We start from the raw sequence: 23,392 nt of genomic DNA, 5'->3' as shown, positions 1-23,392 counted from the left end.
TATAATGTCCTCAAGGATGAGAGATACCTGATCCCTGCCCTTGAGGAGCTCACAAACCAGTCCAGGGAAGAGGCTGGGAGACAACTGTAGCAAGAGCTGCAGAGAGAGGCCTTGCCACATGCTGCAGGCAGAACCTCATCTCCTCAGGTGTCCTGTGTCCCTGGAGTGGTGACTGCACGTAGCAAGTACTTGGTCAGCACTGGCTGGGTGCAAGTGGGGGGCACTGGCTGTGAGGTCTGCACTAGATTTCATTTAGAGAAACTGAGACTCATTCTAGTGGCAGAGCTGGAACCCAAACCCAGTGCTCCTGACCTTCTGTTTAGCGGCCACTCAACCATGATGCCAGGGTTGATTTCAGTATTGAATTCATGGCTGAGATATTCAGTCATCATGGCCTTATTATTTTATTCATTCCAAGATCCTACTATGTTACAGCAGATACTTGGTAATGGTGAGGAAAATCTGAGAAGGCCTCTTTCTTTGTGGAGCCGAGAGCATAATGAGAGGTAGGCAGACATGAATCAGTCACCACAAAGGGTAACATTACAAACAACGACTGATATTTATTGAGAGTTTAGGATATGTCAGGCACTAGCTTAGGAGTGTTGGTGTATATTAACTCATTTTATCCTCAAAATAATTTTTGGCGTTGCGGGTATCATTCCCTTTTTCTATTAATATGTAGGGGAAAGAAAGCACAGAAAGGTGAGGTAACTTAGCCAATGTCACACAGCTAGAAAGTGGTGGTGGGGGGATCCCAATACTCTGAGTCCCAGTTTCCTTAGTTTCAAAAAGCAGAATGACAAAGCTTGGTTGCAGAGATAAAGTTAAAAGAGATACGTCTGGCAGACACATCTAGCAAAGGACTGGGCTTACAGAAGGTACTCAATGATTACTGGATTTCAATGGCTCTGGGATTTGTGAGGTGGATGGGGACTTCCCTCACCCTATGGGTGAGTCCTCCTGGTACTTGCACAGGTTTTGTGAGTGACAGGTCCCCATTTATCAGAGATCTTATGCTGGGGAATGAAGAATCTGGGTAAGTACTGGGCCCCCTGCACAAAGAGAAAGGTCCAGGCTTCTCAACCGGGCACCTGGACCCCCTTGGATGGTCTAACCAGCCCCCAGCACCATGCCCTGCATACACCAGAGGGCTCGCCCTCCTCAAACCTGCGCCCACACTTTTGCTCCTGTTGTCCCCCACCTTACATGCCTGCCCATCCCATCTCTGCCTCCTCAGACAAGTGGCTTTCTCAGGGAATGCCCTCTTTGTCAGAGAGAATCTGTACATCTGATTTGTGACCAAGGCCCAGGTCAGTTCTGATCCGTTCCCCATCCCAGTGGCTGTGGGAGAGAGAACTCAGTGTGTGTCTGCTCACCCACCAGACTGGAGGCTGGGATCGTGGATTCCTTCTCTCCCACCACCATAAGACCTAGAAAGGAGGAAACAACGAGGACCCTGTTGGATTAAGGCCATACTTTCTCCCAGAGAAAACCTGTGCCAAATGGTTAAACTCTCCTGATATGAAAAAATTTACCACCTCTTTCAGTGACACAAAGTTCTGCCCTGTGGCTACATTAAGTGTGTCTCAACATGGATCTCCCCAGGGCTGCCTCCTAACCATGGATAGTGGAAATCATTATTGGGCAAAGTTTGTTCAACAGAAATTCTCTTTAGTTCTTGATCTTTTTACCAAGGGAATGAATTAGACCTGAGACTTCATTGTTCAGCCCAAGTGCCATCCCATGAATTGCTGGCCTGTATGCCATCTGTGTGGACAGCGCCTGTGCATCCCGTCACACTGCAGGGGACAGCTGCTGGGTAGCCTGGGCCTCCTCAGGGGCAGATGTCCTGGAATGGCCTTGTCGCAATGTGGGAGGTCAACGTCAGCTCTCCGAGCACATCAACAGAATCTGGGTAAGTCCCGGGAGCCATGACCTGGCCTTGATTTTCTGAGCGTGACCAGTCTGGGGTTGTTGATCAGGGTCTGCAGCAGGAGCCACCTTGTCCTGGACCTCACTGAGGTGCGGGGACCTAGGACAGAACCAGAACCAGTAGACTGGGAGGAGGGGGCAGCTTGTCTCTGTCCTTCTCAGCGAAAGCTGCCCAGAAGGTGTGAAGTGTGGAAGGAGGAGCTGGACCAGGACTCCTGGGGACATGAGGGCGGCTGGAGGGATGTGAGTTTGTCCCACAGATCTGGGTATCTGCAGCATTGGGAATAGCAATGAAAACGGTCCAGGTCAGTGTTGAGTGTCCACGACAGAACATGGCTAACTGGAGGGCTTCCCAGCGGAAGGCAGAGCAGAATAATAGGGGTGGCAGGGGTGGGAGTAGACAGTGTATAACCTTCAGGGGATAGGAGTCGGTGGCTGGGAGAGCTTGTGGTAAGGAATGGGGCAAATTAAGCAAAACTGTACACCATCTTGGAGGGCACCTGGCTTGCAGCCTGGGCTATGGGTAGCATCTCAAACAAATGGTTGAATGAAGGACTCAGCTATCAGAACTAGAGCTCGTTTCTGGAAACAAGGGAGAAGCCCAGTTGGCAGGACAAGGACACAAGGCCTCAGGGGTCCTGTAGCCAGGCTGACTGGGGGCAAAGCCTCCTGATCCCCTGGGTAGAAGGGCTCCCAGGGCAGGGAGTGTGGAGGAAGAGGGGCAGGGAAGGAGGAACCTGGGACATCTTAGGGATCCCAGGGAAGCCTGAAGGTATGTGTTTCCTGGTGTCTGACCCCAGTGTAGGTTCAAACAGGAGACTTACCTGCTGACTGATTTGGGTACCAGTATTTGATGGCCTGCTGCAGCCTCCTCTCTCTGTGGCCTGTGATCAGGATATGACAAAAGCTGACGAGCACAGGGTTGGTGTGATAATGATCCACATAGAGCATGCCAATCCACGCACTGAACCCTGAAATCCAGACGGCAAGTCAGGCCATGCAGTACGTCCCAGGATGGCCCAGCTTGTGCTTGTTATGACGTAACTGCAGCATCACTTTGTTCCCAAATGGTGCCTGTGTCTTTGCTGAGAATCTAGAAAATGAGGTATAAGGAGCTGGAAAGATTCTTAGAGATCACACCCTAATCTGTTCATTTTATGGGAATTTGAAGCTCATAGCAGCTAGGAGCCTCTGTGTCTTATATGAAGAAGGCAGCAGCCATTAAATGAATGAATGAGTGAGTGAACAGACATGGGCCAGAAATAGGACAAAAACTGTTTTTTCTCCACAGAAAAAGCTTTGATTTTGGCCCATTGAAACTGAACAAACCATTTTCTTAACTAAGCTTGCAACTAACAACACCAGTAATTCTGAGATGTGTTTTCTCAAAATTTTCAGAGCCATGCATTCATAAATTACCTTCTAACTGTTCAGATAGAATTCGCTACCTCTTACTGCCCTTCATTCTACCTCAAAGGTCTGTCAAACATACAAGTATTTAATAGCCTGAATTCCCTTCTGACCATTGGGCTGAATAGTTTTGTTTTGTTTTTCTATTCAGCTTTATAGCCTCCATGGGAAGATAAACTCTAAGCATAAGTGAAGCCTCTGGTACCCGACTTCCAGGCAGCTTCTGCAAAAGTACAAGACCAGCGCTCCCCAGATGCCTGGCCACGTACCCATGTCTGCTCTCTCACAGCCACTCTGCAGAATGGTCCTGTCGATGCGGGCGATCAGCCACGTGCCCAGGATGCAGCTGATGAGAAGCCTGGAGAGGCAGGCGCCCAGGCCCAGCAGCACGTTGTAGAAGAACAGAAAGTAGTTGAAGTTGTGGAATGCTCTCCTGCAAACAAAAGCAGGTGGAGGGGGGCAGCACCTTTCAGTATGAGAAGGTGGCTACGCAGGTGGGCTCAGGGGCCCCCCAGACCTGTGGTCAAAGCCTACGTCTCCCATCTCCTAGCTGTGTGACCTTGTGCTGTTAGCAGGAGCTGACTGTCCCCATTTCGCAGCTGATGTGAGGACTGGCTCAGAAACAGTGTAGAGGGTGCTGAGCCCAGGGCAGGCTGAATGTGAGTGGGGACTGTAAACCTCATGTGGCTACAGCTGGGTTTGTGGTTACGGCAGAGGGTGTGGCTTTCCCACTGTCCATTGCAACAGTGACCTGCCCCCAGCTAGAACTGCTCCAAGTCCTCCAGGTGAAATTTCTCAAATGACCACCTGATCATGTGATCCGTCTCCTGTTGCCTATGGGATGAAGCCCAAACACTGCCTATGAATTCTGGGGTCCTCGCTGAGAGGGGCTTTTCTGGCATTACCACTTTGTACCTCCTTCCTGTCCCTCACCATCTAAGGCCACCACATGGCCACAATATTGGATTCTCACTCTTCTCCCAACACATCCTGCCCTTTCATGGCTTCCTGCCTGCATTGGTGCAGCGGGGGCTGCAGCCACGCCATCTCCTCATCTCTGCCTGTAGGAATCTTACCATCCCACCGACCTCAGCTCACACGTCCCGACTGCAGCTGAAAGAGAACCCCCGCCTCTCCTGCACCCCCCCGCCTCTCCCCCACCCCCCCGCCTCTCCTCCACCCCACCCCCTTCTTCGTTACTCATGTTTCTCTTGCAATGCTTTCACACCCTCTGGACTCTACTGTCCCTATATGTCTGTGTCTGTCGGCTCCAGTGCACCGTGAGCACATCACAGGCAGATTGTGTGGGGTACCTCTTTATCCTCAGTGCCCGTGTTGTTTCCTCCATGAGTGAACAGCTTTGAATGAATGAACTAGAAAGGATTACCCATGGGACAGGCACTATTGTTCTAAGTTCATATTTTAATACATTTCAGCCTCAGAACACCTCTCTGATGTATGCACAATTATTTGTAAAATGAGGAAGTGGAGGTTCATAGATGTTTAGTAAGGTCACACAAGGTCACAAAGCTCATAAGGGGCAGAGCCAAGATTTGGCCACAGGCAGTTAGGCCCCGGTTCTGAACCACTGCCCCTCACCCTCTCAGAGAGTGTAGAGTCCACCCAGGAACCTGCCAAGGGTGAAGAGGAAGGAACGAGACTGCTGAGGCCAAAGCCCTACAATGCCCCGCTCCCTTCTCTGCCCTCACCTGTTATTGAGAGCCAAGGGCTTCTGCTTGTCAGCTGTTCCCATCTTTGGTTGCAGGAAGAAGCTGGCGGCGATCCATACCTGCAGGACCATGAGGCCCAGGACGATGGATATGGTGAGGCTGAAACACAAGGTGAGACCATCCTGAGGTGGCCTTGTCCGTTCTTCCCAAGCCCATCTCGAATGCCCCTTGATAGAGAGAAGAGAGATGCTGACTGCCCGCCAGACCAACAGTAGCTTGAGCTCTGCCCTTTATGCCTACAGAGCATTCTCCTGCCCACTGTGCAGATGAGAAAACTGAGGCTCACAAAGGGCAGATGACTTTCTCAAAGCTGCATCATCAGGTCTTCTGGCTCCAGACCAGAACTCCAGGATTTAATTATGTCTTTTTGTTGAGGGGTGGCAGCTGGGCTGAGTGGTTTAACAGCATAGGAATCAAAGAAAGGATGGGGTCTTTAGAAGAGCTCATGAAGGCCACGGGAGAGTGGACAGGGCAGGTTCTGCCCCAGACTCACAGGAGGCTCTAGGTGAGTTTGGAACAAAGGACCTCAGAGCAGGGAGGTCCCCAGAGGGCATCACGCCCTGTGTTTGCATTCTCTGAGTGGCAATGTGGGGTGGTGGTTTAAAGAGGCTTTGGTTTCAGATTGCCCAGCTCCCAGTCCTGCCTCCTCCCCTGGGACAAACTGCTCGGCCTCTCTGTGCCTCTGTTTCCTCATCTGAAAAAAGGGAGCTAATGTAAGTCCCAACCTCAAAGAGTTCTTAAGAGAAAAGATGTGTAGTGAATTCTCAATAATGTCAGCATTCACTTTTACTTTCCAAATGGGTAAACTGAGGCTCAGAGAGGCACTTACAAGCCACACATCTGATCTAAAACCCAAGCTCAGATTTCCTCTCTCCTTCCACTATACTGTCCTTTCTCTTACTTCACCTCCCTGAACCTCAATCTTCCCACCTATAAAATGGACACATATATATCTCCCACAGACACAATTGTGAGGACACCATTGAACAGTGAGCGTGGAAACATTTTGTAAACTGTGAGGTTCCCATCACAATGAGTTGCTATTTTAGCCCATCCTTGGGTCAGAGCTGGGAGCATGGGTCCAGGGATTGGTGAGAGCCCATCAGGGAAGGGGTATTTCAAACAGCAGCTGTGAAGACCCACCAGCTCCCAGGCCCTGGGCAGTGACAGGAAGCCCGCCCAGCACTTACATCCCGATGCCCAGTCCTCGGAGCATCTCCAGGGTCTGATTGTGGATGACAGGTAGCACCAGGCTGTACATGATCACTAGGCCACACAGGCTCTGCATCACGTGGATGATGAGGTAGCCTGTGGGCCAAGGGAGCCGGTGGTCGCTCAAGGCCCTTCAGGATCCAGTCACACAGGTCCCTCCCTGCAGTCTTCCCTCTAGCCTCCTCCCAAACGAAGGTCCTGGCACTCTTACTTGCACTGGTTTCTTCTGCCTGGCATGACTGCTGACCTGCTCACCCTGCCAGGTGCAGTTCAAACATCAACTCCACTAGAAAGGCTTCTTGCCCTGTCCTGGGTGTGGACAGTCACTTCCTCCTCTGGGTCACCACCGCCCTTAGCATACACACCCCGTGGGCACAGGACAGGTGGTGATGATGACCTACACGAATGTGTGCTTCTCACTCCTTCCGGAAGGTCCCTCAAGGAAGAGCTGGGGCCACTTCTGCCCTACGTGTCTCCTCCCTACCCACAGCCAGGACTCTGCAGGTGCCCAGGGAATGTGTATTGAATTGAATGGGTCATGTGAGGGCACTTACCCCACAGAATATAAGCTATCTGCCAGCCAGAGTACCTTGCAATGGCCACCTGAGATTTAGAAAGAAAAAAGGCCACCTGAGATTTAGAAAGAAAAAAGGGTCTGAAAGAGGAGACATGCTGATTACCTCTAACACGTGTCCGGCATCCTTGTCTCATGTGAGGGTCACCCACCAACCCACCAAGGCAGGTGTCATGATTGTCCTCATTTTACAGATGAGGAAACTGAGGGCTGGATGGGGACAGTGGCTGTCCCGAGTCACCCAGCAGCAGAACATACTAGAATTGAGGACTCTGGACCCCCAGCCCAGAGCTCTTCCTCCCCCCCCTCCCCCCGTCTGAGGTGCAGGAGAGCAGGTTTTGGCCTCGGAGCAGAAAGAGGCCTCTGTAGACTTACCACACTCTCTGACGAGGAAGGATTATGGAACTTCAAAGGGAGAAAGTGTTTATCTCCTGCCCACAACCTCTTCATTTGCTTCCTAAAGAAAAAGTGGGAGTTAGTAATGCTCATGACCGGGGCTTAAAAATCATTTTTTAATACTTTTTTTGAAAATTGAGATATAATTAACATATAACATGATATTATTTCAGGTGTACAATATAATAATTCGATATTTGTATATATTGTGAAATGATCACAGTAAGTCTTGTTAATATCTGTCACTGCACACAGTTACAAAATTTTTTTTCTTGTGATGAGAACTTTTAATCTACTCTCTTAGAAACTTTCAAATATTCACTATTTTTTAACTATAGTCACCATGCTGTACATTACATCCCTATGACTTATCTATTTTATAACTGAAAGTTTGTGCTTTTTGATGCCATTCACCCATTTCACTCCCCCCACCCCACCTCTGGTAACCACCAGTCTGTTCTATGAGTTTAGTTTTAGTTTTGTTTTGTTTAGAGTCCATATATGAGTGAAATCATTTGTCCTTCTCCATCTGACTTATTTCACTTAGCATAATGTCCTCAAGGTCATAAATGCTGTCACAAATGACAAGATTTCATTCTTTTTTATGGCTGAGTAGTATTCTGGTGTGTGTGTGTGTGTGTGTGTGTGTGTGTGTGTGTGTGTGTGTGTGTGTGTATTCCACATCTTCTTTACCCATTCACCCATCCATGGACACTAAGGTTGCTTCCATATCTTGGCTATTGTAAATAATGCTGCAAAGAACACTGGGGTGCATGTATCTTTTTAAGTTACTGTTTCCACTTTTTTGGATATATGCCCAGGAGTGGGATTGCTGGATCATATGGTAGCTCTATTTTTAATTTTTTGAGGAGCCCCCATACTATTTTCATAGTGGCTGCACCAATTTACCTTCCCACCAATAGTGTAGGAGGGTTCCCTTTTCTCCACATCCTTGTCAACACTTATCTTTGTGTTTTTGGTAATAGCCATTCTCAAAGATGTGAGATGACATCTCATTGTGGTTTTGATTTGCATTTCCCTGATAATTTAAAAACCTTAAACTTAATATATTTTGTAAAAATAGCATATAGCTACCTAATCTCAACGGTGACTGAATGTGATAGTTGAGACTGTGTGTGTGGCTTTTAGTTTCTTTAGCTTGCTCTATTTTCTTATTTTCTCTACAATGAATATACATTACCTATATAATATTATTTCAAAACAGGTAAAAAAATTTTAACAATAGCCCCCCACTTGTAACAACACAAAATGAAATGAAAAAGAAGCCACAATTCCTCACAATCCCAGCACCCAAAGAAATCACTGTGTGCTTTTCCCATGTGCCCGTCTCAGCCTGGCCTTTTGCCTAAAGATTAGGTTGGCATAGTTTTGTTAACAGTCCACATTCACATCTATATCCTCCTTTTTTCTTAACATCCCATTCCAGCAATTTCCAGGTTATTTTGCAATTTCATCACCACTGAATTGGGAAAACTTAGTATGAAATAAAGAATGTAAGTATCTCATTAATAGTTGGCATATTTATTACATAATGAAATGATGATATTTGAGTTATGCTGGGTTAAATAACATATTATTAAATTATTTTCACCTCTCCTTTACCTTTTTTAAATAGTGTCTATTAGAAAATGTAAAATTGTATCTGTGGCTTTCATTGTGTTTCTGTTGGCAGTACCAGAGGTGTGCAACCAGGAATACAAACATGCACAGATATATTTGCAGAGAAAATTTCTGGAAGGATGCACAGAAAATGAATAATAGTGCTTAGCTCTTGGGCAACAATCTGGGGCCTGATGGGAAGACCTACTTTACACTAAATATTTTTGTAACTTTGTTTTTAAAACACAAGCCTGTAGATAGGTTGGCATAATTATAAGAAAAATAACAATACTGGCACAGTGCTACTGCTGTCCAAAGGGTGCTTTCTCATCCATTATTTCCTCTGCCCCACGGTCTTGTAAAGTAGGCAGGGCAGGGATTGTCACTCCTGGGTGACAGGTGTGGGAGGGAAGGGCCAGCCTGGACGGGAAGGAGGCCTCCCCACCACAGGGGCCTTCTTGTCCCTGTGCCCTCAGCTACCCTCCACCCACATCCATGCAGCCAGCTCTGCATTGTGGTTGTTCCTGGTTGCGGTCAAATGCCTCAGTGAATATCTCCCAGCCACTTGTAGGCTAATGAAGGAAGGAGCAGACATATCCCTACAACAGGCAGGGAAAGGGTAAGCAGCAGTGTCCAGTCCACCCACAGAGCCCAGGGAGAAGAAAGCAGAGACAGGGGGCAAGCCAGGGCTGGGATGGAGAACTGGGGCTCTTTGTGCCAGGAGAGTCTTCACTTAGATGTCATCTGCAAGAGACCCAACCTTTGAGTAGCCAGATGGGGAGGATGCAAAAGCAGGATGCTCTGCAGGGGTGGGAATTGGCCCTGGGCTTCCTGTGAGTGAGTGGGAGACTGTGAACTAGAGACTGAGACAGAGAGAGAGAGAGAGAGAGAGAGAGAGAGAGAAAGAAAGAAAGAAAGAAAGAAAGAGAAAGAGAGGCAGAGACAAAGGCAGAGAAATGGAGAGAAAAGGGAGCAATAGATACCTAAATTCAACTTCCGTCTGCATGCAAATGCCAGCTACATACTGAAGGCCATCCCCTCCTCCTGTGCTGCTGTTCTAGAGACGGATACCCCTGGTTCCCTTGTCCCAACCTCCTGTGAGGTCCCCTTGAGCCAGATTCACCTGCTGGGAGCGCAGTGTGATTAGTCCTGGAGAGCAGGGCGGGTCTAACACCTAGTAGCAATGCAGAAGTGTACAAGAAATGACAAGGTCAGAAGGCGCCAGAAGACGAGATCAGCTGCTAACAGCCTGTGGCTAAAGTTATTGTGTTGAGTCTCGCCTACTCAGCAGTGAACATGGAGATGAAAGTACCGCTTGGGGTTTTGCTGAAAACCAAAAGAAGACTCTAATCACAATGTCAAGCTTATAGTGGGAGCTCAAATCAATAGTTTTTTGTTTGTTTGTTTTTGTCTTTTACTACCAATAGGTATGGTTGTCCCTAGACCCTATATATACTGCTGTTCCCAGTTTGGGCACTGCTGGCACTGCCTGGGAATTCTGAGAAAAGTCTATCAGCTGCTTTCCCGGCTGAAGACACACAAATGACTCCTAGAACCCTCTTACCTGTAACAAGCCAAGATGTGAAACAGGTAGCTCACACACGTGAGGGAGGCAGGCAAGATGGTCACCACCCAGACTCCTGAAACAGAAAAGGTGATACAAGAGGCCTCAGAAGATGAACCAGAAACTATTTTTAAAATGCAGAGGGAATTCCCTGGTGGTCCAGTGGTTAGGACTCCGCACTTTCACTGCTGAGGGCCTGGGTTCAATCCCTGGTCGGAGAACTAAAATGCAGAAACTCACAACAGAAAGGTTTGGGCAAAATATACTGCACTTCCTTTAACACACCTCTTGTGCAAATAACGTTTTGCTTATTTTCTGTTTCATTTTAGCCATACACCCTCGATATCCTTTATTTCCTGCGTATTTATAATCTTTGCCTTTGGTATTAATATTTTCAATCTACAGTGAGTAATAGAAAAAGAAAATTATGGAGCGTACACATTGTAGGTAGCCTCCAGCCTAGTAAAACATCATTAATTCTTGAACTTCCAATCTCTGCTTTTGGGGGGGTGGTTACCCAATAAACAGTCACCTTGTGCAACGGTAACTGGAATCAGGGTCTTGACTATTCATTCATCCATCTTTCAGTATGTTTTTACTATTTCGTACCTAATTTGCTTTCAGAATGATTCTGTGTGCTTGTGAGAGAGGGATGGAGACAGAGGGAAGGAAGTAAAAGCTTCTGTGTAAGCCGACTCTCAATAGGTACAGAAAAGGCATTCGAAAGAATCCAACACCTCTTTATAACTCAAATCACTCCATAAACTAGAAATAGAAGGGAATTTCCTCAATTGGATAAAAAGCATCTGCAAAAAACCCACAGCTAACATCATATTTAATTGGTGAAAAACAGACTGCTTTCCCCATCAGTTCAAGAATAAGAAAATCAATGTCTGCTCTTGCCAATTCTATCCAACATTGTACTAGAGGGTCTAGCCAGGGCAGTTAGGCAAGAAAATGCATCCAGACTGCAAGGGAAGAAATAAAACTATCTCTATTCACCAACAACATGTTCCTATATATAGAAAATCCTAAGGAATAAATAAACAAACAAAGTAAAATGAATTAATAAATGAGTTCAGCAAGGTTGTAAGACACAAGACCAATATATAAAAGTCAATTCTATTGCTATACACTACCAACAAATAATATGAAAATGAAGTAAGAAACAACTGCATTTGCAATAGTATCATAAAGAATAAAATACTTAAGAATAGGGCTTCCCTGGTGGTGCAGTGGTTGAGAGTCCGCCTGCTGATGCAGGGGACGCGGGTTCGTGCCCCGGTCTGGGAAGATCCCACATGCTGCGGAGCGGCTGGGCCCGTGAGCCATGGGCCGTTGAGCCTGCGCGTCTAGAGCCTGTGCTCCGCAACGGGAGAGGCCACAACAGTGAGAGGCCCGCGTACCGAAAAAAAAAAAAAAAAAAACTACAAAAGCTTGTTTTAAGAAATTAAAGAAGACCTAAATTAATGGAAAAACGTATCACTTTTACGTATTGGTTGTTCTTTGTGAACATGGCAATACTCCCTAAATTGATCTACAGATTCAAATCCCTGTCAAAATTCCAATGTCATTTTTGGATAAATTGACAAGCTAATCCTAAAATTCATATAAAAATGAAGCGACCCTGAATAGGCTATACAACCTTGAAAAAGAAGAACAAAATTACAGGACTCACATTTCTTGAGCTACAGTAATAAGACAGTGTGATATTGCCATAAAGATAGACAAATAGACCAATGGAATAAATTGAGAATCCAGAAGTAAACCCCCATTGTCAATGTATTTTCAACAAGGATGACAAGACAATTCAATGGGGAAGGAATATGCCTATTAACAAATAGTGCAGGGGAAACTGATATTCCCCATGTAAAACAATGAAGTTAGAACCTTACCTCATACCGTATACAAAAATTAAATCAAAATGGATCATACACTCAATGTAACAGCTAAAATGATAAAAGTCTCAGAATAAAATATGAGAGTAAATCTTTGTGACCTTGGGTTAGACAATGGTTTCTTAGACATGCACAGTGATAAAAGAAAACAAGATATATTAGACCGCATTAGAATTAAAAGCATTTGTGTTTCAAAGGACACCATCAAAAAAGTGAAAAAGCAACCCACAGAATGGAAGAAATTATTTGTAAATTATATCTCTTGTAAGGGATGTGTATATAGAATATACAAAGAACTCTTACAGCTCAATAATAGACAAATAATCCAATTTTAAAGTGGGCAAAGAATCTCAGTAGTCATTACTCAAAGAAGAGGTACAAATTGTCAATAAGTACATGAAAAGATGCTCAACATCATCAGCCATCAGGGAAATGAAAATCAAAACTGCAACGCACCCCCGATGTTCATAGCAGCACTATTTACAATAGCCAAGACATGGAAGCAACCTAAGTGTCCAATAACAGATGAATGGATAAAGCAGACGTGGTATATACATACAATGGAATATTACTTAGCCATAAAAAATAATGAAATAATGCCATTTGCAGCAACATGGATGGACCTAGAGATTATCATACTAAGTGAAGTAAGTCAGAGAAAAACAAATATAACATGATATCACTTATATGTGGAATCTAAAAAAATGATACAAATGAACTTATTTACAAAACAGGAACAGAATCATAGACATAGAAAACAAACTTACGATTACCAAAGGTGGGGGGGAGGAAGAGGGATAAATTATGAATTTGGGATTAACAGATACACACTACTATATATAAGATAGATTAAAAAAAACAAGGGCCTACAGTATAGCACAGGGAACCATAGTCAATATCTTGTAATAACTTATAATGGAAAAGAATCTGGAAAATAATATATATGTGTGTGTATATATATATATATATATCTGAATCACTTTGCTGTATACCTGAAACATTATAAATCAATTATACTTCAATTTAAAAAAAATACAATGCGATACCACTTCATACTTACTAGATGGCTATAATAAAAAATAAAGATATTAACAAATGTTGATGAAGGCCTAGAAGCTGGACCCCTCATACATTGGTGATGTCAATACATAGTGATGAAGCTGCTTTTGAAAACGGTCTGGCAATTCCCCCAAAAGCTTAAACATAATTACCACATGATCCAGAATTCCACTCCTAGGTATATACCCAAGATATATAAAAATATATGAAAAACTTGTAGATGAATGTTCACAGCAGTATTATTCATAATAACCAAAAGTTGAAACAACCCAAATTTGCATCAACAGACAAATACATAAATACAATATTGTATATTCATACAACAGAATAAAATTCAGCAATAAAAAAGAATGAAGCTGAGACACATGCTATGATATAGATGAACCTTATAAACATCTTGCTATGTGAAAGAAGTCAATCAAAAAAGGCCACATATTGTATGATTCTATTTATATAAGATGTCCAGAATAGGCAAATCTATAGAGCCAGAAAATAGTGGCCGGGGAGAGTTGAGAAATGGGGAGTGACTGAAAGTGGTCATGATTTCTTTTAGGGTGATGAAAATGTTCTAAATTTGACTGTGGTGATGGGTGCATAAATTTCAAAATACTAAAAGCCACTGAATGGTACACTTTAAATGAGTGAATTGTATGGTATATGAGTTATATCTTCATAAAGCTGTTTTTAAAAAGAAGGAAAAAGAAAGCTGATTTCCATTCCTTTCAAGTTTCAGATGTGTCTTTATCAGCATCACCAGGACTAGGCAATTGCTCTATCCCAAACCTCCACCAACACAAAGGATGTGGGTAAATCACCATAAACCTCACCCCAGGGGATGCAGGGGACACATCCTTGGAAGGAGAGGATGGAAGGAGTCTGGCCACAAGAAGAGTGAGTGCAGACTTTTTCCAGCCAGCAGCAAGAACATGACCACACACCTTTAATTTAATGCCTTTATCATCCCAAAGGTGAAGCATGTTCAGCCTAAGAGTCTCTCTTGGAAAGAGGGCAGCTGTTTAAAGCTGGAAGAGATTGAGACAGAGTGAAAATGTTATATACTGATTCTTAAAGTGTCTAAACGTGAGAAATATATCAAAGAGGAGATAAAACATGAGTGAATATGGCGATATACTCACTACAATTCACCCAGACCAAGTAACTGAGGTTAGCATTAAAAAGTTGCCCAAAACAGGGGTAGAAGTGTGAATTTTCTGAAGTATGACTTAAAACAAGTATTATTAAATCAAACATTAGAATATGCTCGCTGAGTGTATAGGAAGGGACTCAGGCAGAACATTAAAGATGAATAGAAGTGTTCAAGGGCAACAAAAAAGTATGGTGATATGGAAGAAGCAGTACCCACCTTAGTGTAACCTTCTATGTCATGTATGTATAAGAGAATTTTCCTCAAATAATTCACAGTAGATCTATTCCCCTCTGGTTTTGATATTCTACTAGCTTGTGAGTCTTAAGTGAAAATATTATTTGCATCACCTGTTTCATGGCTTAAGGAACATATGGTAATTTACAGCCATTAAATGTCAGAGCTACAAAGGCTTTTGGAAACCATTTGGTACCCTCATCCCAGTCCCATTTTAAAGATGAGGAAACTGAGGCCAAGAGAAGGGACCTGACTTGTCCAATGACAGAGTTTATCCTGACATCTTGTCCAGGTCCTTTCTCAACAAGGAATAGTGAAGAACTTTCCTTCCTTCATGGGCAATGGACATATAATTAGAGTATGTCATTTTCAAAGAAAGCTACTATTTTAAGGTAAAGTGACTGTTATGGACAGAATGTGTGTGTCTCCCACCCCCCACAAAATTCATGTGTTGAAACTCCAATCCCCAATGTGATGGTATTTGGAAATGGAGCCTTTGGGAGGTGATTAGATCATGAGGGTGGAGCCCTCATGATGGAATTAGTGCCCTATAAGAAGATACATGAGAGAGTTCGCTTCCTCTCCCTGTTCTCCATCCAGTATGTGAGGACTCAAAGAGAGGGTGGCCTTCAGCAAGTCAGGAAACTGACCCTCCCCAGACACCAGGTCTGCTAGCACCTTCAACTTCCCAGTCTCCAGAACTGTGAGAAATAAATGTCTGTTTTTATACCACACAGTCTATGGTAATTTGTTATAGCAACCTGAACTAAGCAGAAATTAAATTTGAATGATATAAGTAAACTTTCCATATAATAATAAAGTCATGGACCACTGTTTTATCTTTTCCAAAGTGAAAAAAATATGATGATTTTAGTTGTTTCCACTGGCATCAAACAAAACAGGCTATTTGAGATTAGAAAATTATCAGGGCATGTTCAATTCAGCCCCAAACAGGTTCTAACAAAATGGCCTGTGTCCTGACCCCTTTTTCCTTTGAGTCAACCCAGGGAGGCATAGAGCAATTGTAACACAGGTAATATCAAGACCAGCAGCAATAATCATTATAGGTGTGCACCTGCCACAGGTCACAAGTCCCTCTCTGTTTCCTACACAGGCAGCAGGAACAAAGGTGGAGGATGGTTTTACCTTTGGTGACGTTAATCAGCTCTTTCACCTGCAGGAGGACTGGGGTCAGGGTACCCGTCCGGTTCATGGAGGCGACGTAGCTCTCCAATTCCCCTTCAAACACATCCAGCTCATCTCTCACATACACGAACATGCAGAACTCAATGACAATGAACTGGGGGACACAGAGCAAATGTTTCAAGGTCTCACCTGAGTCCAGCTCAGTATATGAATAACATATGGGTCTCTCTTTGGTTTTGAGGTCAAAACTCTCTGAAGCTCAAAACTCATCTGCAATAGACTCTGGACACTTGCTCTACTGAGATGAATGGGATTGTGACTTCTTTGGAGACAGGAGTCACCCCAAACTCTGTTCTTAACACAACAGCATATAAGAGTAGGCACCACAAGGGCTCAAAGAACTCTTCAAACATTAATTAAATCAGAGTGAAATAATTAAAACAGAGTGGACTTTGAATAAGGGGTGACCCTGGGGACAATTCCAAACACTTCTCACTGTTCCCCTTCTTGTATCTTGGCAATGACCAAATTGGAGGAGGTGCTGTTTCCTGTATGCATGTCATGCTTGCTCCCCTCCTATCATCCTGTCATCCTGCCCTCATGCCCCCATCATCATGCCATTGCTTCTAGAGTCCCTGACGCCATTTTACTTCATCAACCGAACTGAATGTGGAGCTCAAATGCTACTATTTTCAGGCAGGTTCTCAATCCAGAGTAATTCACTAAATTTCCAAAGCACTTTTACCTTTTCTTTTTCTCTAGTTAGACGGCAGTACTTCATACTGTGTTTTATCTTCTTGTCTTAGACCATGGGCTACTCCCAGGCCAAGACTCTGCTGAATCAGCTCTCTTCTCTCTTCCAGGTCTTAGTATAGTGTTTGGCATAGAGTAGACAACCAATAATGATTTAATAAACACAATAACCCCTAGTGATTTACCCACTGCTGCAGAGAACTCTAGCTAGTTGTCCATTAAAATCTCTTCTCCTCTTTTTTGGGCACAGGCTGGACTACATTTGCCAGCCTCCCTTGAGTTAGATGTGGGTAAATAACAAGGTTCTTGTCAATGGAAGAAGAGTGGAAGGAATGTGTGCTGGGTCCACATAGCCTTTGAAAACCTCTCACAGGCATTTCGCCACCTGCTTTCTCCTTCTGTTGACTGGATGCAGATGGTGAGGGTGCTCAGGGATGATGAAGGCACACGATGGAGAAACCAGTTATGGAACAAACACGTGGAAGACTGCTACCTCCCAAACCTCAACACTCACTCAACACTGTTAGGTGGGCAAAAATATATTCAGTGTTGTCACTGAAATTTGTGGGTTTATGTGGTACTTCATCATAACCTAATACATCCACTTAAAACTTAATCACAGGATTAGTTTATATAGGTATCATCCTAGTACATTTAAAATGAGCAGAAGACAATTTGGCCATTTTTATCCCGCCATTTGACCCTGCTTTTGACTCAGACATTTTATCTCAGATAACAATGACCACATGAAATGCTTTGATTCTGTACTTTATTGACTTCCTGTTTTCAATTTCATAGGTTTCTGCTCTAATTTTTATTACATCTATTCTTCTGCTTACTTTGCATTTTAATTTGCTCTTTTTTGTTTGTTCGTTTCCTAAGGTGAAAGTTTGGACGATTGATTTAAGATCTTTCTTCAGGTCTAATATGTACATTCAATGCTATAAATTTCCCTCTAAGCACTGCCTTTGCTGCCTCCCACAAATTTTGATAAGCTGTGTTTTCATTTTCATCTGTTCAAAACATTTTTAATTTCCCTTGATGTTTTTCTTTGGCTCATATGTTACTTTAAAGTGTGTTGTTTTCATACCTACTACTTGCAGATTCTCCATTATCTTTCTGTTACTGATTTTTAATTTAATTCCACTTTGATCTGAGAGCAGACATTGTATGATTTCTATTCTTTTATATTTATTAAGATGTGTTTTATGGTCCAGGATATAGTCTATCTTGTTGAATTTTCCATTTACTCTTGAGAAGAATGTGTATTCTGCTGTTGTTGATGAAGTAGTCTTTGGATTTCCAAAATATCCAATTGATTGATGGCATCAATTACAGTTCAGATTTTCCTACCTTGGCACTGGTTGCCATGGGGTTTCTGCTCCATTCTGTGATGATCGTGTCTCTTCAGTTTTAGGGGTAAAGGTTTGCTCCATGACCTCACTGCTCTTAGGGATCTAAGAAGAGTTGTTGATTCTTCAATTTGTTCAGATTTGTATTTGTTAAGATGGATTGGCATATTGCAAGCTCTTTACATGTGGAATTGGTAACTGGAAGTCTCCGTAAATAACTCGATTATATTTATTAGTAATATTCACCACATGAGTATAAGTGTCCTTGGAGTCAAAATGGTGGGGTCAAAGAATTGTACTTTTTTGATTTACAGATACTCAATTTTGACCCAGCTTTTAAAGAACAACCCCTATCCTAGACCCACCCCATTTATAAAATAATAAAGGATTTGCTTAGATCTACTTACAAGGTACAAGCAGATGAAAGCCAACACAGTGGTTCCAATCATCCTGCTTGGGAACTGAAAGTAAGGGTCCCACTCATATATCCTGGTTTGGAACCAAGACTTTTCTCTCTCTCTGTGAATGAATAAACATCAAGAGAAGACAGGTTGTGGCTGGTAAACAAATGCCTGATTCTTCTGAAAATAATATCATCTCCTCTTCTTCACCTTAGAGTATAGTGAAGACAAAGAGCACTGGTAGATTGCACAGTTTTCATTCTCCCCTTATTCTTAAGAACAAAGACTCAGTTTTATTCAGTACAGCAATCTACCAAATTAAAGGCTATAGTTCCCGACCTCTCTTACAGCTAAGAGTGACCAAGACTAAACAGGCCAATTAGACGTGACCAGAGATGTGGTGTGGGACTTTGGGGAGGCTGGTCAGGTGGAACTGACACAGCTGGGAGGATTCCCTTTGACTTCACTCTTTTCTCCTGCCTGCCATCTGAAGGGCAGACATGGTGGCTGGCCCAGGCTGGAGCCCCAGCATCTATCTTGGGCCACAGACAGCCTTCATGATGGAAGCCACTACGTTACTGGAACAGAAAGACAGACAATGGGTAAACTGTGTGGTGGGCAGTCCAGGGTTAGTATGGACTGCCTGCCTCCAGAATTCTTTTACATGAGAAAGAAAGAAATCTCTCTTTTATTTGTGCCATGATTATTTTGCATTTTCTGCTATATGTAGCCAAATGTAACTCTAACCAAAGAACTAGTTTTGCCACTATGACCTTGGATTAGACATATCCCTTCTCTGGGAATATACCCTTGTGCACAGTGGCAGTGGCAGGGGTAGGGTGACTTGAATGGTCACTGAAGACCAGGTGTTCTTGCCTGGTCAAGAGCTATGTCCTCTTTTATTGGTAACAACATCTCAGTTTTTCTCTGGGAATCTACTCTTCCCCACCATCAGTCCTGGTGGTTTAAGTGAAGCTGAACCACTTCCTAGTTCCCATGGTGAACATGTGACCCTGGTTTAACAATCAGTTTACTCCAATCACCTACTCACAGTAATTGGTTCTGGGATGCCATGTGGTCCAACTTGATCCAATGAAACACATTCATGGGAATTTTGTTTGAATTATTTGAAAGAAAACATTCTCTTCTCTATGAGCTTAAGACAGGAGTGTATAAGCTTAGAGATTCTGGGGGCCACCACGGGGAGGAAGCCTACCTAACTAAGAGTTTAACACAGGTAAAAGCAGAGCTGAGAGATGAGGGAAAGAGACCTAGTTCTGATTATATCAGTCAAACCCCTGGATCCATCTGTGTCTGAAAACTGGCGACCTCTAGGCTCTTTAATTATGTAAGGCCATAACTTTCCTGTTTCTCCTTAATCCCATTTGAGTCAAGTTTCTGTTATTAGCAAACAAGCGTCCTAAAACAGGGCTCTTCCAGTCATCTCCAGGTCTCTGACACGGTCAGGGCTCATCAATATTGGTACAAACGCCGAGGGGCGTGAACAAATATAACTGTGCTTACTGCAGGGGGCACTTCCTCAGGAGCTGTTTGACGTGCTCTGCCTGGTGAACTTCCAGGAAAGGCTTTTCTTCCTGTGAGAAAAGAGAGAGGTTGATGTTTTGGCTCACAAAGTCTTGTTAGGGCTTTGGTCTCTTTGAGGGGCTATTTCCCTAGAGGCCAGGATTTTCGGTAAAACTTGCCATCCCCAGACACCCGTCATTTATTGAAGAGACTATACGGTCCCGTCTCCTGTTTCCCAAGCACTTCTTTCATGAAATGCCAGAGGCCTGACCTTCCTTGACTCTTCTGCTTACTGCTTTACACCAGCCTTTGTTTTGTGAAGTCGATTTTTCCCTTTGAGATTTGGTGATTTCTCATCATAGTTCAAAACACTGTTCCAGAAATGAAACACCCAAAATCCCAGTGTTTTTATTTTTTATGAAAAGGAATTTCTCTTGCTCATTTCTTATTTTGAAATGAACTTTAATAGTATGTTTGGAAATGTTTTCTCCAAGTGTAATGAGCTTTCCACAGTAGTCATCTGTTTTGCCAATATATTGAATATGTAACTTTTACACACTGTGAGACGAAATCTTATATATTGCAGATGTTGCGCAGAGTAAAATAGACCTGGTTATAATTCTGACTCGTAAGTGACATCAGCGAGCTGGAGGAACAGGAGGTTCCAGTTCCCATATGCCCTCAGATACTCCAACTTTGACAACCACCCACAGGTGAGAGTACCTTTGTGGGGGCCCAAATATCTACCTTGGAGGTTACAGCACGCTAGTTAAGCAAAAACTCCAAGAATAGATGCATGAAAGAGAACAAGGAGAACAGTTTCATTTTACCAACATCACTCCTCCTCCAAAGTAGTATAGCTCAGGGCATAGAGAGAAGGCCCTCTTAGCTTGTAACTTCTCCTATGAGGGAAAATAAAAGTGAAGTGAGAGCCCACCTTCCCCAGTCTTGGGGGACACTGGCCAACAGATCCATTCCTGTCTCACACCACCCAGAACACTGAGGGGATCAGCATGGCGGAATAGTCTGGGGAAAGCTAAGAGCAGGGAAATGGGGCAGGGGGGTCAATGGGGTGGGGGAGTCCTTCTGGAGTCCTCGAAGGAACAGAGAAAGAGAAAAGGGGAGAAAGCTGTATAAAGAAATAATGGGGGGACTTCCCTGGTAGTCCAGTGGTAAAGAATCCACCTTCCAATGCAGGGAATGCGGGTTCGATCCCTGGTCGGGGAACTAAGATCCCACATGTTGCGGCGCAACTAAGCCCACATGCCACAACTATTGAGCTTGCACGCCTCAATGAGAGAGCCCACATGCCACAAGCTACAGAGCCCACATGCTCTGGAGCCCAGGCGCCACAACTACTGAGCCCATGTGTCCTGGAGCCTGCACACCACAACTAGAGAGAGAAAACCTGCATGTCACAACTAGAGAGACGCCTGCATGCCGCAACTAGAGAGAAACCCAAGCAGACCACACACCATAATGAAAAGATCCTGCATGCCTCAACAGAGATCCTGTGTGCTGCAACTAAGACCTGACGCAGCCAAAAAAAATAAATAAGGAAAACAAATAAATAAAATAAATAATATTTTTTTAAAAAAGAAATAATGGGGACTTCCCTGGTGGTCCAGTGGCTAAGGCTCTGCACTCCCAATGCAAGGGGCCTGGGTTCCATCCCTGGTCAGGGAACTAGATCCCACATGCCGCAACTAACAGTTCACATGCCACAACTAAAGATTTTGCATGAGACAAAGTGGACTTTAAGTCAAAAACTATCACAAGAGACAAAGAAGGTCATTATATAATGATAAAGAGGTCAGTTCATCAAAATGATATAAAAATTGTAAACACATATACATACCTAATATCAGAGCACCTAAGTATATAAAATAAATATTAACAGAACTGAAGGAAGAAATAAACAGCAACATGATAATAGTAGAGGACTTCAACACCACACTTTCAACAATGGATAGATAATCCGGTCAGAAAATCAATAAGGAAACAGCTGACTAGAACAACACTATAGACCAAATGGACCAAACAGACATTTATAGAACATTCCATATAACAGCAGCAGAATACATATTCTTCTCAAGAACATTTTCCAGGATAGAGCATATGTTTGGCCACAAAACAAGTCTTAAACGTAAGAAGATTGAAATCATATGAGACATAATTTCTGACCACAAAAAGCTAGATGTTGATAACAGGAGGAAAATTGGAAAATTCACAAACGATACACTCCTGAACAACCAATGGGTCAAAGAAAAAATCAAAAGGGAAATCAGAAATATCTTGAAGCAAATGAAAATAGAAATACAACATACAGAAATTTATGGGATACAGGAAAAGCAGTTCAGTTCTAAGAGGGCAGTGTATAGCAGTAAATGCCTATATTAAGAAAAAAAGAAAGATCTCATGCAAACAACCTAACTCTTTACTTTGAGGAACTAGAAAAAGCAGCACAATAGGTAAGAGAGAGCCTCAACAACCAAATTCTCTGGGTTCCAGGTCTGGCTCTGCTATAGACTAGCTATGTGAGCTTGGGCAATGCAACTGACACCTCTGGGTCCAAGTTTCCTAATACAGAGTGGGAGAAGTAATAATAGTACCTACCTCACAAGGCTGTTGGGAAAACTTAACCTGTCAGGACACACACGGTGTTTTTACTTAGTACTCACCGTCTGGAGCTCCCAGCCCAGGTGGACCCTCAGAGACTTGACAAACATGTACAGGAAGCGGCCCAGAAGGAAGGCCAGGCAGAGCAGTGAGGGCCAGTAGAACACAACAGTCTCATACTTCCCCACAAACTGTAACAGAAGCAGACCATGGGGCGTGGGCTCTAGGTAGGGAAGGGCTAGGCCACTGGTGAGGCTGTGCACAGGAACCTGCCTGCCCCAGCCTGCTCCCACCAGGGCCCACCCTCTCAGAGCTTGGAGGTCAGCAGCCAATCCCCGCTCCCCAAGCCCCACATCATCAGAACAAGCAGTGGACTTGGAGTCCAGCAGCCCTGGACTTGAGTCTTAGCACCCCTATTTAGTTTTATACAAAGGGCTTTCATGGCTTTTTTCTCATTAGGTATTAAATATTACTTTTGGAAAATACTCACAAGAGAGAGGAGGGTGAAAGAGAGAGAGAAGAGGGTAGAGAGAGAAGAGGAAGGGGGAGGGGGTGGGCGAGAGGGAGAAGGAGAAGAAGAAAAGGAAGGAAGGAAGGAAGGAGGGAAGGAGGGAAGGAGGGAGGGAGCAGGGGAAGGAGGAAGGAGGGAGGGAGAGCCCATAAGTGTCATCATTTTGGGAGCAACACAAGCTCCCAAGAGTAACAGGTCTCTCAAGATGGTGCTCATAGTTTTTCTATTTTTAGCTTCATTTTGATAAACAATTTTTTTCACTGTTTTAAGACAAATCATATTGTTATGTATCTTTCATAATTTACTG

The 23,392-nt window shown here is 43.8% G+C and overlaps 1 protein-coding gene across 5 annotated transcripts in view; it reads right to left on the bottom strand.

Moving 5' to 3' along the window:
* Positions 1 to 538: 538 nt before the first annotated feature.
* LOC101282148 (stimulated by retinoic acid gene 6 protein-like) overlaps positions 539 to 23,392 on the bottom strand; it is a 61,450-nt gene continuing 38,596 nt past the window's right edge. For 3 of the 5 annotated variants that reach the window (XM_033431159.2, XM_012533660.3, XM_049711136.1), the window contains 12 exons: positions 22,637 to 22,765; positions 19,956 to 20,026; positions 18,438 to 18,549; positions 15,926 to 16,079; positions 10,442 to 10,517; positions 7,237 to 7,318; positions 6,842 to 6,890; positions 6,266 to 6,383; positions 5,055 to 5,174; positions 3,615 to 3,778; positions 2,760 to 2,906; positions 539 to 2,035 (listed from right to left, as the gene is read on the bottom strand). In XM_033431159.2, coding sequence (XP_033287050.1) covers positions 1,905 to 2,035; positions 2,760 to 2,906; positions 3,615 to 3,778; positions 5,055 to 5,174; positions 6,266 to 6,383; positions 6,842 to 6,890; positions 7,237 to 7,318; positions 10,442 to 10,517; positions 15,926 to 16,079; positions 18,438 to 18,549; positions 19,956 to 20,026; positions 22,637 to 22,765 — 1,353 coding nt within the window. In that variant the 3' untranslated portion in view covers positions 539 to 1,904. Of the gene's footprint in view, positions 2,036 to 2,759; positions 2,907 to 3,614; positions 3,779 to 5,054; positions 5,243 to 6,265; positions 6,384 to 6,841; positions 6,891 to 7,236; positions 7,319 to 10,441; positions 10,518 to 15,925; positions 16,080 to 18,437; positions 18,550 to 19,955; positions 20,027 to 22,636; positions 22,766 to 23,392 lie in introns of those variants that run through there. The other 2 variants (XM_049711138.1, XR_004484021.2) reach the window with 2 other exon arrangements.

This window comes from Orcinus orca, chromosome 6 (genome assembly GCF_937001465.1).
Source record: "Orcinus orca chromosome 6, mOrcOrc1.1, whole genome shotgun sequence".
NCBI lineage: Eukaryota > Metazoa > Chordata > Mammalia > Artiodactyla > Delphinidae > Orcinus > Orcinus orca.
Note: the sequence above shows the minus strand (reverse complement) of the source record. Positions and strands in the feature narration are given on the sequence as shown.